The 19,479-nt window shown below is 41.7% G+C and overlaps 1 protein-coding gene across 1 annotated transcript; it reads right to left on the bottom strand.

Annotated features, from left to right (window-relative positions):
* Nucleotides 1-10,623: 10,623 nt before the first annotated feature.
* On the bottom strand, nt 10,624-12,805 carry LOC135079704 (small ribosomal subunit protein uS12). Its single transcript, XM_063974317.1, has 5 exons — nt 12,718-12,805; nt 12,218-12,377; nt 11,414-11,612; nt 10,939-11,027; nt 10,624-10,709 (listed from the first exon to the last, which is right to left on the bottom strand). Exons 1-4 carry the CDS (start codon nt 12,719-12,721, stop codon nt 10,959-10,961), a joined length of 432 nt encoding a protein of 143 aa, XP_063830387.1. The 5' UTR covers nt 12,722-12,805; the 3' UTR covers nt 10,624-10,709; nt 10,939-10,958.
* Between the last annotated feature and the right edge of the window lie 6,674 nt (nt 12,806-19,479).

Below are 19,479 nucleotides of genomic sequence, written 5' to 3'. Positions count from 1 at the left end.
CTATGGGACCATGGGGTCCAAGCGCTCGTTCCTTTTATAAGGAACTGGCAAAGAGGCTCACCGAGGTGACCGGTGATCAAAAGGCTGGCAGCTATTTCGGCCAGAGAATTAGCCTGGCCATTCAACGTGGCAATGCTGCCAGCCTTTTGGGCACCATCCCTGACTGCGGCGCTGGGGGTGAAGTATTTTTTATTTTGTAAATAGTTTTTATCATTAGTAATTTTAAAATTTTAGTTTTTAAGTCATTTTAAGTTAATATATTATTGTAAAATTTATTCTCTAATAAAAGTTCATTCCTTATCAGGTAGTGTTATCAACTATTTGCCCACCTCACGAACTATTTGACGACTGTACATTAGCACTATGTATTTAACAGTATTTCATAGTATAGTCGTATATTATTCTTACGCTGTCAAACGTGCCATGGCATGCAACTCAAAATGCCATGGTCCTTCGAGCCAGATGATAGAGAATGTCTTATTTTGCTCTAATAGGGTCCTCAGCGAGCACATCTCATTTTCCTAATATCCCCCGATTTTATTTTCCACTCTATAAAATGTACCCAACGCGTCATGGTCCTTCGAGCCGGATAGTAAATAACGTCTATAGTCTGGTCTGTGAGCACGTAGAATTTTGTCCAATGACCCCAAGCTACCCATCCTTATTGCTCTTGCGTAATTATGTTGCTGTCGCGCTCGCACACTCACTGCGGTCGCTCGTAGCACAGTCGCGACAGCAATATAATTACGCGCGAGTGATAAGGATGGGTAGCTTGGGGTCATTGGACAAAATTCTACGTGCTCACAGACCGGGCTTTAATTCCTCTAGGGTCCTAAGCGAGCACATCCGGCGGCTGGCGGCGTGGTGCAGCGCGTCGCGCGCGGGCGTGGCGCCGCGCCACGTGTGGGCCGCGCCCTTCCCGCGCGCGCAGGCGCTGCTGAGGCACCTGCCCGTCTACCGCACGCCCAGGGACAAGGTAAAACTCGTCAGCATCATCATTACAGCCAGGACGTCCACTGCTGAACATAGACTTCTTCTTAATCGGGCACTCTCGTCGGAGTGATCGTGGTGGCGCTGACTAGCGAGCGTAGGCGCTGCTGGACATCTGCCCGTCTACCGCACGCCCAGGGACAAGGTAAAACTCGTCAGCATCATCATTACAGCCAGGACGTCCACTGCTGAACATAGACTTCTTCTTAATCGGGCACTCTCGTCGGAGTGATCGTGGTGGCGCTGACTAGCGAGCGTAGGCGCTGACTAGCGAGCGCAGGCGCTGACTAGCGAGCGCAGGCGCTGACTAGCGAGCGCAGGCGCTGACTAGCGAGCGCAGGCGCTGACTAGCGAGCGCAGGCGCTGACTAGCGAGCGCAGGCGCTGACTAGCGAGCGCAGGCGCTGACTAGCGAGCGCAGGCGCTGCTGAGGCACCTGCCCGTCTACCGCACGCCCAGGGACAAGGTAAAACTCGTCAGCATCATCATTACAGCCAGGACGTCCACTGCTGAACATAGACTTCTTCTTACTCGGACACTTGTCAGAGTGGTCGTGGTGGCGCTGACTAGCGAGCGCAGGCGCTGCTGAGGCACCTGCCCGTCTACCGCACGCCCAGGGACAAGGTAATACTCATCGTCATCATCATTGCAGCTATAGGACGTCCACTGCTGAACATAGACTTCTTCTTAATCGGGCACTCTTGTCAGAGTGGTCGTGGTGGCGCTGACTAGCGAGCGCAGGCGCTGCTGAGACATCTGTCCGTCTACCGCACGGACAGGGACAAGGTAATATTCATCATCATTTCAGCCAGGACGTCCACTGCTGAACATAGACTTCTTACTCGGGCACTCTTGTCAGAGTGGTCGTGGTGGCGCTGACTAGCGAGCGCAGGCGCTGCTGAGGCACCTGCCCGTCTACCGCACGCCCAGGGACAAGGTAATATTCATCATTATTTCAGCCAGGACGTCCACTGCTGAACATAGACTTCTTCTTACTCGGGCACTTGTCAGAGTGGTCGTGGTGGCGCTGACTAGCGAGCGCAGGCGCTGCTGAGACACCTGCCCGTCTACCGCACGCCCAGGGACAAGGTAATACTCGTCATCATTACAGCCAGGACGTCCACTGCTGAACATAGACTTCTTCTTACTCGGGCACTTGTCAGAGTGGTCGTGGTGGCGCTGACTAGCGAGCGCAGGCGCTGCTGAGACACCTGCCCGTCTACCGCACGCCCAGGGACAAGGTAATACTCGTCATCATTACAGCCAGGACGTCCACTGCTGAACATAGACTTCTTCTTAATCGGGCACTCGTGTTAGAGTGGTCGTGGTGGCGCTGACTAGCGAGCGCAGGCGCTGCTGAGGCACCTGCCCGTCTACCACACGCCCAGGGACAAGGTAATACTCATCATTATTTCAGCCAGGACGTCCACTGCTGAACATAGACTTCTTCTTACTCGGGCACTTGTCAGAGTGGTCGTGGTGGCGCTGACTAGCGAGCGCAGGCGCTGCTGAGACATTTGCCCGTCTACCGCACGGTACAAGGTAATATTCGTCAGTATCATCATTTCAGCCAGGACGTCCACTGCTGAACATAGACTTCTTCTTACTCGGGCACTTGTCAGAGTGGTCGCGGTGGCGCTGACTAGCGAGCGCAGGCGCTGCTGAGGCACCTGCTCGTCTATCGCACGCCCAGGGACAAGGTAATACTCGTCATCATTACAGCCAGGACGTCCACTGCTGAACATAGACTTCTTCTTACCCGGGCACTTGTCAGAGTGGTCGTGGTGGCGCTGACTAGCGAGCGCAGGCGCTGCTGAGGCACCTGCCCGTCTACCGCACGCCCAGGGACAAGGTAATATTCGTCATCATCATCATTGCAGCTATAGGACGTCCACTGCTGAACATAGACTTCTTCTTACTCGGGCACTTGTCAGAGTGGTCGTGGTGGCGCTGACTAGCGAGCGCAGGCCCTGCTGAAGCACCTGCCCGTCTACCGCACGCCCAGGGACAAGGTAATATTCATCATTATTCAATTCAGGTCACTACCGGAAAACGCAGCGTGGGACGTCCACCCACAAGGTGGACGGACGACCTGATAAAGGTAGCAGGAAGGCGCTGGATGAAGGCCGCTACCAACCGTGCGATGTGGAAGTCATTGGGGGAGGCCTATATTCAGCAGTGGACGTCGTGTGGCTGAAACGATGATGATGATTCAATTCAGACTTTTTCCACTCCCACTCCAGCGGCGCTTAAAAAATATTGTTAACTGTTAAGTTTTTACTCGAAATTCTTTAATGTCTCTGCCTTTGTAACAGCGTATGGTCTATTTGCATCTTGACTTCCATTTGCGATCACCTATAAATGGCTAAGCAGATACATAATTTTAGGTTTCACTATTTATAATTAATTGTATTGCTGTTGGTTTTCCTAATAAAATAAATTATATCAGCCATAGCACGTCCACTGCTGAACATAGGCCTCCCCCAATGATTTCCAAAATGAGCGGTTGGTAGCATAAAGTTAATATTCCTTCGCAACTTCGTAATAAAGCAACAACCACGAGCTGTCAAACGAAACCGATTTTAGGATGTCACTGTATGTCATGTGTGTGTCAGTTTTCTATCAAATGAATGATAATCAATCACTGAACCAGTCACCACGTTTCTGAAGCTTATTTCTCATAAACATTCACGATTTCACTTGCGTAAAATCTTAAAAATCTCAAAACTCAAATTTTCAGCGTGCCAATGAGTGCTAACGAACTGTCAAATAATTGCCATTGTAGAGGAAGGTCCTTTCACTTGCTAATGACTAAGATAGAATCAATAGGAGGACTATCGCACTTGCTTTCATCAGCATGGCGCCACTGTACAGTTGTGAAATCACTCGTATGCCCTGGTTACTAACGCAAGGCTAACGTTTATCTCTCCACAGGTCATGTGTGTGATGCGCTGCGTGACGTCACTGATGGCAGTGCTGGGGCTCACAGAGGGCGACGCACCCGCCGCCGATGACCTCACACCCGTACTCGTGTATATCATCATCAAGGTGAGCATTTACATCATCGTCAAAATGAGCGTGACGCGCGCAGTGACGTCACTGGTGAATAATGTCCCCGCCTGTCAAAATCGTACCTGTATTCCTAAGATGCGCGCCGCAATAAGCGGTTATTACGCCATTTTATCGATTTTGTCCATACATTTTGACGTCGATAAAAGTTATCACGGTGCGCATCTTAGGCCTACAGATCACGAACATCCTTGGTAGATGTAAGTCCCTTATCGACACCGCAGAAACGGAGTCAACATGAGTGGCTATGAGCGGAAGGATAGTGCGTACACCACGTGTGATTGTGCTTTAGACGACGGTTCATGTTAAAAGTCCGCTCTGCCCCAACACGGTAAATCTATCTGGAGCTACGTGACATGCGATTGGGGTCGCATGTATACGAAAGAAGAAGAATATGATCCCCTATTCCGTCCCGCCATCAGCAAAGGTTTCTTTAAAGCACTATAGTCCAGTAGAATTAGATTTTAAATCGGAAATAATTCCTACAAAAGATTTTATTGCTTTAATGGCTTCATTTTAAGACTCTCCTAGGTTTTCGACTTCGACGGAGTTGTGCTTAAGTGATGGGGGCCCCCGAAAGGGGCGTTTTTTAGGTTTTCCGGTTATACCGCGTAAAAGACTTACCCTATCGAAAAGTGGTCTTCCTGACGATTGAAGGGCATTTAATCCTGCATTAAATAAGACCAAATTCATATGTTTTGGACAAACCGTTCTCGTGAAAATGTTCGGCAAAGTAGAAAATATGTGTATAATTAATTACCCTCTCCACGTCCAATAGCTCGTCACCCGTAGGCTCCCAAGCCTTGTAAAGGGTCGCCTTAACCAGCGTATCCCTGTCAAGGCTCACAAGTTGGATTCGCTTATCCTTGTTCGTCCCAGCCGTTCCTTAACTGCGGTTGCTGCACCTCTTCCTGGCACTCTCCTGAACGACTCTGTGTTACCTAATGTGGCTGCCCCTCTTCCTTGTAATCTCCTGTACGATTGCATCCGGATATCCGGCTATCCGGCCTAGCAGCTGGCCGGATATCCGGTATCCGGCCAAACAACTATCCGTTTCATCTCTAGTTTACATCAAACGTCTTCACTAGCGACTGCGTTAAATATGACATTTAATGTATGACGGATTGTACAGCGATCCTAGCGGATACTTTCAAGAACTAAAATCTTCATGGATTTTTTTGACGCGCTCGCTAGTGACGACCTTTGATGTAAACTGACACTAAGCCCTCTGATCTAAATCAAAACCGTGTACCTAAATGTCATATTTCTTAACAGGTCAACCCACCATCGCTTCTATCCACCATCGAGCTGGTGAACGCTCTGGGCGGCTCGGCGCTGCAGGGCGAAGCCCTATACTGGTGGACGCAGTTCTGCGCCGCCGTGGCCTACATCAAGACCATGGACTACCCGCGCGCCGACCAGCCGGACACCTAGCCCGAGACCACGCGCCTGGTGAGCGAATATCACCTTTATTACTATTACCAGGCCTGTTCATCTCCGCGAGTTTGCATCGAAAACAAAACACGCGCGACTACCCCTCTTGAGGTTCCTAATCGACAGGACAATCACGAGCGAGTATTGACGCACGCACGCACGTGTATTCTTCACCCACTTGCATTGTAAAGACAATAAACCATAAATGTAAAAACGGTGGTGTAATTAATACTGTGCAGTATTTTAACTGCCTGAATAATAATAGAAACACAAAATATAATTCATTTCATGCGTATTCATGTATTTCCTCCGCCATTTACGCAGTTTGGCACCTCACGTCACACATCACTTTACCGAAGTCAGCCCTATGCCTTCGGCGCAGTACCGATCACTGACGTTTGTCAACAAAATGGTGCTCGACTCTTGAGACAAGCTAAATTACACCATATTGCTAACGACATTGGGCATACATTTTTTCAAATACCTTTGCGAAGAAAATCTTCTGTACGAAGTACTTATTATTATTCTGTGCTATTACGCTAAGTGTAAAATTTAAATTGTCGTTTCTAAAAAGTATAGGTCGCTCAACGAATGTTGAGACGAACATGATGTGATGTTTGAATACAGAACACAAACACATTAGGCCCAGAACAGACGGTGAAACGCAACTGCAACGAAACTGCAACTTTCTGATGATTCTGATGAATGAAACTGAAAGTGAAAGTTTCAAACTGGTCGCGTCATGTGTGGTCTCAACGGACGCTATGGCAGAAACTTAGATGCAACTCAAAAGTAACTAGCAGTTGCAGTTTCGTTGCAGTTGCGTTTCACCGTCTGTTCTGGGCCTTACACATCCAAGTTCGAATATCGAATACTCCAGCTACCTCGCTCTTGTTAAATGTCTGCAAGCGAGACAGAAAGCATTGTGTTGATGGTCTCAACTCTTGTTGCGCGACCAATGCCATACATTGTTTAGTGGTGCCTATAGTATACTCACTGTTTATGTCGAGCTTTAGTCATTAAGATTAGGTACACTTACATATGCCATCATCTAACATTAATAGTATTGCGTCAAGCGTCAAGATTACGGGATCACTGTTTGTCTTGCCTCTTTTTTAACTCTTCAATGAAAATTCTATTTCAGGTTTCAGCGCGTGTCCTCAAGAGTAAATTGGAATTGATCCGGCGCGGTGCATTCCGTCAGCGTCGCCACTCCCTCTAAATTACTATTAACTGTTCACACACTAGTTCTCTTAAGTACGCGTACACGCCGTTTAGTTTTCACCTACGAATCTTTAAAAACATTAGTTTACGTTTCCAATTTCGTGTTTTCTGCACATAGGTTTAGAATAACAAACAGAAAGAGACAGTATTCAATTAGCAATGAATAATGCATGCCATATCATAGAGGTGGACCGACGACCTGATAAAGGTAACAGGAAGGCGCTGGATGCAGGCCGCTACCAACCGTGCGATGTGGAAGTCATTGGGGGAGGCCTATGTTCAGCAGTGGACGTCCTGTGGCTGAAATGATGATGATGAATGTATGTCATCGTTATTCAGTTTAATCCCTATAATGTCGTCTCGCTAATAATACAATTTGATCTTGATCTAAATACAAATCGATGACCATAGATTTTAGTTCCTCAAAACTCAAAATTATACCTGAAATGTTTAGCTGCCTGTTGATTCTATCGTTAGTAATTAGGTCTATTTTCTGAGCGTATTTTTCTTGACCACATTAGGTTTCAATTTAACTAAACGGTAGTGTACACGTAGCGCGCTCTAAGACTTCATTGTAAATTAAGTTTTAATCTAAGTGCAACGAATTAGAGATCCGTGTGTATTATGTAGTCGATCGATCAAAATTGTACTATAAAGCGTGTTGTCACCAGTAGATAGATCAACATCATCTTTTTTACTCTCCTACTATGTTTTCTTCTTTAATATTACTTTTTATCTGTTATTCTTGCTGTCTGATCTAGTGGTGGCCAAACACGTCGAATAATCCATTTTAATGCTGCTTTTACACTGCGCGAAAATTAGCCAAGTCAAGTCAAAAAAACTGTGGGGTGGGGATGAAAATTGAATGAATTTTTTGCCCACTCCTCCGTTTTTTTGACTTCACTCGGCTAATTTCCGCATAGTGTAAATCCGCCATAACATTGTAAACTGTACCTAATTCATCTAAAAATGTGAATTCATCCTCGTAGATTACTTTATCATTAACCCTTAAGTAAAAACTGCTTTACCTAAGTAGAAAATACTTAACATTTAGATATCACTTAATTAAGCAACTACACTGTGGTGTAAATATTTCAACTATTTGCTTAAAATTCTTAATAGTCTACAATGCTGTTGAAATTGTCCCTCCTATTAACGTTTACTATCTAATGTACTTTATTGTATGTGAAGTTATTTATGGATGACCTCAGCAGAGGGATTTTTGAGATTATAATAATTTGGCCCTAAATTACTAAAACTTATTTTCTAAACTGCACTAAGCATGAATATTGGGCCTAATTTTAAAATGGCGAGCGGAACACAAATAAAACACTCGCATAATTACAATACCGAATCATCTAGTACGACTGTGATGTAGCGTTGGATAATACTCTAAAGAGGTATTTTTGAATAAATGTATGAAATGGTGTGATATTTAAGATTAAATGCATATTGGATTGGATCTACTAGCGCGACGTAGTAGGCATAATTAGAATTAAGGATATGTTAGAACGCAATGTTTTAGCAAATGAATTCTTAGAAAATTTTACAGGTTTCATTCAACGCTTGAATCTCAATACACCGCGTGGCATTTCAGGTCTTCATCAATTACAGAATACTGTTATAGAGACTGGTAAATGGAGTCGGTTATGGTATTAAGTAGCTGATATTGATACGCAGAGAAAACTTGTTCCTTTATTATGTTATCTATCAGCATCTTTTGGTGCCGTCACCCACTCCATCTAAATCAACTCTCATAAGTTAGTGCGAGTTATCAATATTATAAAATAGTCGCTGTGTAAACTTGCCAACTAAAAATGACTACAGGACATTCATAAGATGTAAATGCATATTAAACGTTAATTTAGGTTGCAACATTATAAATTGTGGTAGTTTTTGCTTGTCCTGTAACGTTTCTTGAAAGTTAGCAGGTTTACAACTTGCGGCGACGAAATGTATTTTTGTATGAGTTGATATGGAATTATGAATAACGACGGTGTTCTATCTGTATGGGCTTCCTAAAATGGACAGTAGGAGTGGAATGGGGCTAAGTGGACTGTGTTCACGGCAGGCTATGGAACAGGAAATCAAAAGTTGTGTCGATGCAGGGAATGATAATTTAGAGAGGAAATTTTAATCGTACTTTTGTTAAGACAACCCCGGCTTACGAGATAATTTACATCTAACGGATATTTTTCACTCGTTTATTCAGAATGTGTATTTATTAAACGGAATCTTATTATCTTATCATTGCCATTACTCGAAATGTTATTTTTGCGTGATAATATTGAAACAATTAGAAATATTCTATTAGGTGTAAATCATCTCCGCCGCTGCTTTTACACGAACACCTATGCAATCTGCTAGTTGTAAAAATAAAAAGATACACACGAATATTACTTTCGAATGAATGTGTACTTTAAATGCTCGTTTACTCTAGGAGTTAGTGTAAAAGCAGTACCTATAAAACGTATTTACTATTTATTAAACTTAGGTTAAGCTAAAGTTTTAATCGTTACTTAGCACCGGTTTATTTTGCACTATTTCAAAAGACACTAATTTTAAACATCCACTGTAATACCTGTACTTAGAATGTGTCTAAAAACTAAACACACTTCAGGCTATTTATTAAAAATATAGATGAAAAACCTAACACTGTTCTCATCCTACATTAATATAACTGTAAATCCACTAAAAAAATCTATATTTTCCACTATCTTACGAATTACGTAGTTTAGAATGGTAAAAATTTAAAAATGTTTGTATTGATGCATATGTATATTTTTAACCGCTGTTAGTTGCTACAACTTAGTGTAATGCAAAATATGTATCTATTGTAATCAAAGCAATGAAAATTATATTTAGCAATAAATATTAAATCGGATTACTTGAGTTTTTCTATATTAATGAAAACGCTGTTTAAAGTGAAATCTGAATTATTAGGGCTCGCGCGCACGAGTGACTTTTTTGTCACCTCCTTAGATTTAAGGAAAATGTAAAAGTTCTTGTCATTGTCACTTCGCTACGTTCGCGCACCTCCATGGACTTCAAAAGGGTTACGGCGACAAGTCACCCCTTCCCCTTATCTTACGTTGCAGTACATTTTGATGACGAGTGGGAAGAATGTAACACAGTGACAGCATACTGTAGAGTAGAGCAATAAATAAAATTAAATGTGATGTTCTATTTGGCTTAGTTCATCCATTTCCGTTTTTGCTCTCACTCTCATCAAATGGTGATTCTTTGCGATAGAACGAGACATGACCGGCAATGGGCAGTTAACACTGTTGCTGATAGGACATAATAATCGGGTAGTTTCGTGCGGCGGGCGGAGAGGTATAGTATACTAGCTTTTGCCCGCGGCTTCACCCGCGTGAAATTTAATCTGTCCAGATCGTCATAAATTATAGCCTATATAGTAGTTTCATCAAAATCCGTTCAGTAGTTTTTGCGTGAAATAGTAACAAACATCCAGACATCCATACAAACTTTCGTCTTTATAAGTAGGATAGCTTTGCGGGGAGGGGGTCACCCCCTCGAGGTGACGTGACGTAACAGAGCATCCGAATGAAATTTTGCTGAAAACGCCTTTCGTGCGATGCGAGTGATAAAAGAAAGTTCTTAGCCATTTCAGCAAGACTTCAGAACAGATGCACTACCTACCTTAACGCGATAACCTACTCAGATGCGACTTTCAACTCGTTTGAACTATTGGATAGAAGAATATTTATAACAAAGTAAAACCATTGTTTTTCTGTTTAAATACTGGTGTGGGTGTAGGTGAAACATGATCTACATGTAAAGTGTGTACCTAATCTGACATTCAAGTACCTAAGGTTTACATATTTACAACATGACCTAGAATCTAGGTCCTAGATAAAAGGATTTCAGAAATAAAAGATAAAAATTGGCGTACATAAGTTTATTATGCACTATGATTTTCCATTTTTGAAAGTACACTTATAAACAACACCACTTTGCAGCAGCAGGACACTGAAACAAAAAGAGATAAATTAATGAAGTCACAGTTCATGCAACCACATGGTTCTTGGGGAAAAGAAAGTGAACTGAATCAGTAAGAGTTGGACGTCATGGCACTCAGAAGTAGCAAATAAATTATAGTAACATCATTTTGTAAGTTTCACATCAATGATCTTTGGAATATTGTCCTGTAAAGGAATTAGTAGGTACCTATGTGCAAATAAAAAAATATCTTACATACCTTATCACAGTGTTGGTTGTCTATGATCGTGGCCTCTCCTTCTTTTCTTTGTACAGGGCGAGGAGCGACACATTGGCGACCTTGACCACCTGCAAGAAAGAATATCATTGGGTTAAGTCAGAACACAGCATGATAATGTTACTTTTCTACCAAAATCTGTAGGCTGACTGCATCATGGCATTCAGAGTAGCAAATACTCCAAAACTAAGCTGATCATCACAGATATTGAGTGCAGAGCTAACTACAAAGTAAAGTTGGGCCAATCAACAACTGAATAGGTAAAGAAAGCATGTTATTATCTGGCCTAAATGACCATGTGGGTTCTATCATCAAAATCATTTCAGCCATAGGACGTCCACTGCTGAACATAGGCCTCCCCCAATGCTTTCCATGTTGATCAATTGGTCGCGGCCTGCGTCTAGTGCTTCCCTGCTAACTTTTGTGGGATCTATGAGAATAAAATTACTATCCTCACCTTAAATCTGACTCCGGGAATGTCACCCACGGCGTGACCTTTACGACCGAACCCTGCCACTAGAACTTCATCGTTCTCTTCAATGTGGTTGAGGCAACCGTCGCGAGGCACGAACGCCGTGACCTTCTTGCCGTTCTTGATGAGCTGGACCCTGACGCACTTCCTGATGGCGGAGTTGGGCTGCTTAGCCTCGACGCCACTGTGGAAACACACATATTTGAAATACAAATAACATCAACTTATCTGAACGCAGATAATAATCAAATTCAAAACAACATACAATCATTGTAGGTAGTATTCATATAACATGTGTTTTATTACAATACAGAAATCAAAGGGTACAATATCTTCATACACAAAATACATTTTCGATTGTACAGTTAACTTTAAATACTGTTTACACAAAGAATCAATGAAAATAACTGTAGAATTGAGTAAACACCACGCAAAAACTGGCATAACCTCAATCAGAGTTCACTGACCTCGTGAGTTACTACTATTTACTCTTCGCTCGTTGCGTTCACGTGGAGTGCGCAACGCGCCACTCGCAGTATTATCCTGTGATTGTAATAGAAACACATTCACAGGTATAATACCACGCGTGGTCGCGCCGCAGCCAACACCGACGCCCGACGCCATCGCACTTGGGCGCACCCACTCACGTACTCCCCACAAGCCGTAGTTCCACAATACTTCATTTACATATCTTACATATATTACAGTACTTGATAATAGCTGTTTCTTCAGTAAAAAACGGCACAAAGAATATTATGAGCGCCGAGTAAACTGGAGAAACGTACTTACACTTTCTCCAGGACGATGCCCTTAGCGTGAGATGCACCACCGAAGGGATTAGCCTTCCACCTCGTACCCATGTGGGCTTTTTTGTAATCTTTGTCTGCCCATCGCTGCTCTCTGCGATGGTTCACGTGCTTGCGCGCCGTGCGAATACCACGGGGCTTACCTGAAATTTTGAAGTCGCCGGTTAGCACTAAAGTTCACAAAATTCACAAAAATCGAAGTTTAGTTTTCACGACTAGGTAATGATGAGAGGAAAAGTTCCTTCGCACCTCGCAATGAACAAACGAGTAGCGAGATGGAAAAAGATTAACTTTACACCACGAGAAAAACATGTCTCCGCCATAGCCGACAACTAGGCGTCAAGACATTTATTAATTTTACGGGTAAAATTACTGGGAACCGTAACACTTTTATTATTCTGGCGCGTTTATAGCACTTTATCACACATTATATCCGCGAAATAATTATTAAATTCACATTTTTAGCACAAAACTGCTCCTTACCCATTTGGATAGCACGACACCAATCGGCTACGGATGGGAAAAGAAATTATCAGCCAACCAACCACAAGCTTCAATTCGTCATTTCTACCAACTGCGAAAAACAAATTTCAGTGTTGCTACTTTAGGGTTCACCCTATTTTTGACAGCAGTTGTCAACTAACATTGATATACACTTTTAGCTTGTTTTTTACCGACTTTGGTTGCTTTTGAGTCACGTAAAGTTGAGGCTTACCTTAATAAGCACTAGCTTTCCGCCCGCGGCTTCGTCCGCGTGGATGTTTGTCTGTCACAGAAAAACTTCATCGCGCGCGGCCCTGTTTCAAAAACCGGGATAAAAACTATCGTCCTTTCCCGGGACTCAAACCATCTCTATACCAAAGGACATTGTCAGAAACCGCCTAAAAAACCGCCCAAAAACATTAACCCATCATAATTATTTTCTATTTTTTTTAATACATTAAGCACCCTTTCATTCTAATGGACACTTAAGCATTGAAAAATTAAATAAATAAGTCTTTTAACGTTTATTCTATAATACTATTACAACTTCCGGACGTTTTGGTGCGTGGCATGGTCTAAAACCTATCAAGTTCCATAATTTTTGCCGATAAAATCTGTACGAGGCATTACCGTACTTTATTGCTGGGAGTCCATGTATAGTGATGTTCCTGCGGCCATCATAGACAATAAAATATCGATTTTGAAAATAAAATAAATCGATTAAACTGCTTTGAAGACTAGATTTGCGTTAAAAGCTAAAAAGATATTGACAGTTTGACACTATTACAAGAAGATATCTAAAGTGTCCAACTGGTCGAAGGTCGTAAATAAAATAAAAATAATTAGGACCATAAACTGATATTCATGGTATCATAACTGTAAAAGTGTCAGAATCCGATGTTGAATCCAATGCCAGTTGAAGTGTGAGAAACATATATATATTTTTTTTATGTGACAGGAGGCAAATGAGCAGACGGATCACCTGATATCAACCTAGTATAGTTGCCAGTCTCTCATAATCTATGCCAATGAGGGTTTTCGCGATTGAAAAATCCGCCAGATGGCAATACGTAGACGTGAGGTCCAAATGCTGCATGATTGGTTATTTTTGACATGACATTGACAGATATCCACCAATCATGCAGCATTTGGACCTCGCGTCTACGTATTGCCATCTCGCGGATTTTTCAATCGCGAAAACCCTCATTCATAGCACATGTATAATAATAGACCAAATGAACTTTTATAGATTGTGAAAGAGAAGATAAAGATTTTATTATTTTATTAAAATCTTGCCACGAGGTAGTTTTTCAGTAGAAACCAGGATTGGATAATCGCTACAGGCAAGTATCAGAACATTTTATAAATATTTTTAATCGATTATATCCATGTGAATCGTTTTAATAAATTGTCATTTTACTTTTTCAATTAAAACTTTTTCAATCCCTAGTCTTGTCAAACTGTCATAATGTCAACAAATTATAAATGTCACGTCAGTTGACTCAATTTCAGTCTTCTGTGCGTTTATTGTATTTTTATTTCAATGAAATAGTGCTAAAGGGTTAGTACTAAAACTGAAAGCCTTTTTTCAGAAAGAAAACCAATGTGGTGCCCTTATTATTCATGCTGTTTGAAAGTTACAAGTCAGTGATACAGAGTTGCCGACATTATAACTCCGTAGTGATACCATACCAAAGAAGAAGTTTTCCTAAACACTTGTGTTGTTTTTATATGTGATCGAATAAAAAGGATTAATTCTACTGCTCAAATGGAATAACTTATCCCAAGAGACCGAATATAAAAAAAACCTCTCCATAGAAATTATCACCATCACGAGGATGTGAATTTTTTTGAGAATTTGATATTGGTCCTGTAAGAAAAGTAGTTGTATTTCAGTAGTAGAATCAACCCTTCTTGTTTCATCAGCAAGAGTAACTATAAGAACGCCCTGTAGGTAGGTATTATTAAGCTGAAGAGTTTGTTTAGTGTCAAAGACTGTCACACAGTGTAACTTAAATTGGCATATTATGATAATGAACATAAAAACTTAAATAAATATTTATGTTAATATTTTTTCTATTTATTTATTTTCCCAAAGCTTCACAGTGACAGCTGAAACAGCAATACTGTTAACAAAACAGTAAAACTAAACTTGGAACAAACTGTTACAAATATGAGGGGTTTAATATTTTACAAATTAAAATAAAACCGCATGTTGCTTTACTTTCTCGTATAGGTAATAAATGTAATTAATGGCTAGATTATTAATGTTACTTTGTTACCCTCAATAGTGAGGAAATCTTATAAAATGGTAACCCTGATTTTTATTGTCATTCAAGTGCTCTTTCTTCGCATAGGCTTCTGTGATTTGGCCAAGGGCCACACACATTGCGATAACATTATGCGACATTGATTTGACAGCAGCGGAGTGAAGTCTTGCGACTATGCAAAATGATACCCTGTAATCGTAGCGCATACAGACATAGACTGGGCGGGGCACATAGCTCGTAGAGCTGATGGCCGCTGGGGCAGGAAAGTTCTTGAGTGGCGACCACGAGCCGAAAGATGTAGCGTGGGCAGGCCTCCCACTAGGTGGACCGACGATCTGGTGAAGGTCGCGGGAGGTGCCTGTATGCGAGCGGTGCAGGATCGGTCTTCGTGGAAATCCTTGGGGGAGGCCTTTGTCCAGCAGTGGACGTCTTTTCGGCTGAAACGAACGAACGAACGATACGTATTACCACTATTTACCAGACATTACTATTTATTGCATACTCGCCGGATTACACGTAGGAGCACGCGCGTAACAGCTTCGGCCTTGCATTATTATAAGATCTTGTTCCGCCCTTTTACGAACTTCCTCCGTGAGGATATCCCCGCCGAATTCTATGATGAACCTATCAAAAGTCATATTCTGCAATGTCAACCCACCACAAGGTGGACCGACGACCTGATAAAGGTAGCGGGAAGGCGCTGGATGCAGGCCGCTACCAACCGTGCGATGTGGAAGTCATTGGGGGAGGCCTATGTTCAGTAGTGGACGTCCTGTGGCTGAAATGATGATGATGATGAAGAAATGAATGAAAATGACAAATCTTCGCACGTGTATAATACCGTGCCAAAGTAATCATATAATTTTGGCACCTTAATAACTATTGCCGTTTTTGTTGTAAAGATCATGCAGCGCTACTTGCGGATATTATTGGAAAGAAAACTATGTGGGCTCTAGATCTGAAGCCGCTTTAACGAACACGAAGTGCTCATACAATGCGGCGTATTTTCTTCCAGTCTTTAGTCAGGACTTTAGTCGAATTAAAACCCCGGTTGAACGTGATATAGCCGCACTAGAATACGATGCTTTTTTGCATAATCGCAAGACTTCGTTCCGGTGTCGACCGAATGTTATCATGATGTATGTGGCCCAGGGGTTACCGTAGCCGCTAAGGTTTGAAACTTCTTGCTTAAAATATTGTAGTCTTTGGCATAGACTACGATGGTAGTCATGGAGATAGGAGTTTGTTATCTCGTGTCAGATGTAAATGGTGAAAAGAAAACTCATGATTCGTGGTATTTTTATGTAATATGTAGGTATTTTATAAAAGTGGAACCCCGAGTGATCTCCAAAACCCATTCTATTATTATATACGATTCGGCTTCGATATCTATAATACAATAGGAGTTTATTTCATGTGTCAGATGACAAGGGTGGAAACAACCTACGATTCATGTTGTTTATTTACGTGCAATATGTGGGCATATTGTAAAAGTGGAATGCCGAGTTGTATTTCTAAAACTTGTTCTATTATTTTATACTATTTGGCTGCGACTCGGCGTGACGACAATACAAAACATTTTTCGCGAATCGGTGTTCATACATTCACACAATACATTAGACGCCATGTTGTCATAAACGACATATTATAAAATCGCTGTGATTTAATATTCTTAATCATTAATTTTATGGCAAGTGTCCATCAGGAATCATTGTTCTTACACACAGAATCGTATTATTTCGCTTTCGGGTAGTAATATGTCAAAATTGTTGGTTCTTTAGGCGAACAATGTATGGAGAACGAACATTGTCCTTTCATCAAAATCGGTTTAGTGGTTTAGGCGTGAAAGCGAGACAGACAGACAGACTGAGTTACTTTCGCATTTATAATATTAGTATAGATTTGTTCGGCTTCGAGGGGACCCCCAATCCCCTTCCAGTTGTTTTCATAGAAATTTTCTCCTCGTGGCCCTGCTGATCAGAGAAGTACCGAGCCAGAGCGGCTCTCCAAGAATGGACCCGAGTACATCGGAGGATTGAATTTGAATAATGTCCGATAGTGGCCTGAGCAAATGCCGTCGGTCGGCCTTTGGTCTCACTCATGTGTTGATAGCTCTGAGCCCCGATTACGGTAATTTTTAACGTCTACGATCCAGACGCGCTTCTTCGATTCTGCGATACGATTGGTCAAAACAGTCAGCTGTCAGTCAACGTCAGCTGTTTCGACCAATCGTATCGCAGAATCGATGAAGCGCGTCTGGATTGGAAACGTTAAAAATTACCGTAATCGGGGCTCAGACTAAGGTTATCAACCTAGCCTATATTAAAAGCGGTGTGTGACACACCGTGTGTCCCACCAGGCGCCAAGCTATGGCTCGAACAGTAAGAAAACTATTTACGTATTTTAGTTATAGCCCGACCAGGAACATAAAAACCCTAGCCATGTTGCGGAAAACTAATGGTACTAATTTCTTTTAATGGCAACAGTAACTGAAAACTTCATTGACATGTCACCTTGCATGTCAGTCTATTGCTGTCAAAGTGTAAACAAACTTTATTTTAAATGTGCGCAATTGATTTTGTGAATTAAATTCCTAAAATCTTTTTATAGTCGTGAAAGAAAAGTGGTTCACAATGTGTTAAAGTATTTGTCGAAGAGAAATACTAAGGGTTCGGACAATATTTTCATTGAATAATGTTTCCGACAAAGGTTGTCAAATTGACTGACATGTTTATCGTATAGTACAGTCCACTATGAAAATTATCTGTGGTTTGTTTCAACTACCTATTTTAAAATTTTTTGTCACTTTCTAAGTGTTGAATTTTATGGAATTGGGAAAGAAGTACCGAGTTTGAAGCGTCCATGAGCAGACATTGCAGTTGAATATTCAAGTTCTGAATTTGATTATTGATGAATAATAAAATAAATCCTACTAGCTCGATTGATGGTTTCATTTAATTTATTTAAACCAGGTTACCTATAATAATATTTTTTCGTTAATTTATGAAAATATCAAATTAGCCCGTAATCTTGAATCCTGATACATAAAGTTAGCCTATTAATTTAACACAGGTACGACTATACTCAGTGTTGCACTATCAAATGCAATTGACGCGCCTCTATGCCAGGGTTTTTATGTTCCAGCAGGGCTAAGATGCGCGCCGTGATAAACTGCTATCGCGGCGTTATATCGATTTTGACGTCACTATATCGTTTTATCTACCGGCGCTAACATGGCACCCCGAAAATTATCATGTCATCTGTCAAAATGTGATAGTGATAGATTTGTTTTTTTTTTGTGATAAACCTGGCAAGCCCTAACATGAAGCGCTAACTATATCATATTTTGACATCACGATAGGATAGGATGTGGTGTTTTTATCGTCCTCGATCCTTGCCCACGATAGCAAGACGATAGGAGATTAACTTTTTTGCAAGCTACTTTAACTCTATTTATTTATCATTTATAATGGTAAATGACATTTTACGACTAATTTGAGGCTAGTAAAATTCAAAGAAAGGAATCTAGCACCTTTGTGATACTTTTACTTCTAGGTGGAGATTGAGTTCTAGTTTAAGAGTTTATCAGTGTGAGGCGAATCTTGCGACAGTTTATAATCGCTAGCTGCAAAATCTTAGTGCTCCCACAGTCCCACCCACATATTAATTATTACATTACCTACCTTGTAAAATAACCATTACTTACCTACTTAGGTAGGTATTCAACAGTACATCAGACGATACATATTAAGTTGCAAATGTCGTGAGATACCCCACCGTGTTTAGCTTGATTTAACCTTTGGCGTGCTATTGAGCCGCGCAAAACTGCACCCCCCAACTGCTACGGTTTTCAAATGATGTTCCAAATGACAAAGTAATCTTGTCTTAGATCTGAGACAAAGCAGTTGACAGAGGTTGCACAGATATGAGACAAAGCATAGGAGAGGTTAAGTACCTACTGTCATCTGTACATAATCTTGTAAAATTATTGAAAATGGGGCGGAATGTGGTGACCGAGCTTCTTGTGTCTACATCAAACAGTGGCAAGGTCATTGTCAGAAATTAGCATTGGGTGGGATGTGTAATCAAACTTGCTATAATAACAATGAGAATAAATGAATTTTACTAATTTTATAACTTGATGGTGATACCATACATACATTCCACATTACTATCAATCTAATTCCTCCATGTGGTCTTTTTTAAGGGCTTTAATGTGACAGGATGATAATCTTGTACAATTTATTCCATTATAATAAATTCATCATCATCTCAGCCATAGGACGTCTACTGCTGAACTTAGGCCTCCCCCAATGCTTTCCATGTTGTCCGATGGGGCAGCAAGGTTCTGGGGTGGAGGCCGGGTACCGGAATACGCAGCGTGGGACGTCCACCCACAAGGTGGACCGACGACATCATAATGGTAGCAGAAAGGCGCTGGACGCAGGCAATAAATTCATTATTGCAGTGTAATTTCAAAATAATTCAACCA

The sequence above is a fragment of the Ostrinia nubilalis genome, chromosome 2, assembly GCF_963855985.1.
Source record: "Ostrinia nubilalis chromosome 2, ilOstNubi1.1, whole genome shotgun sequence".
NCBI classification, from domain to species: Eukaryota; Metazoa; Arthropoda; class Insecta; order Lepidoptera; family Crambidae; genus Ostrinia; species Ostrinia nubilalis.
The sequence above is the reverse complement of the archived record's forward strand: the minus strand, read 5'-3'. Positions and strand labels throughout refer to the sequence as shown.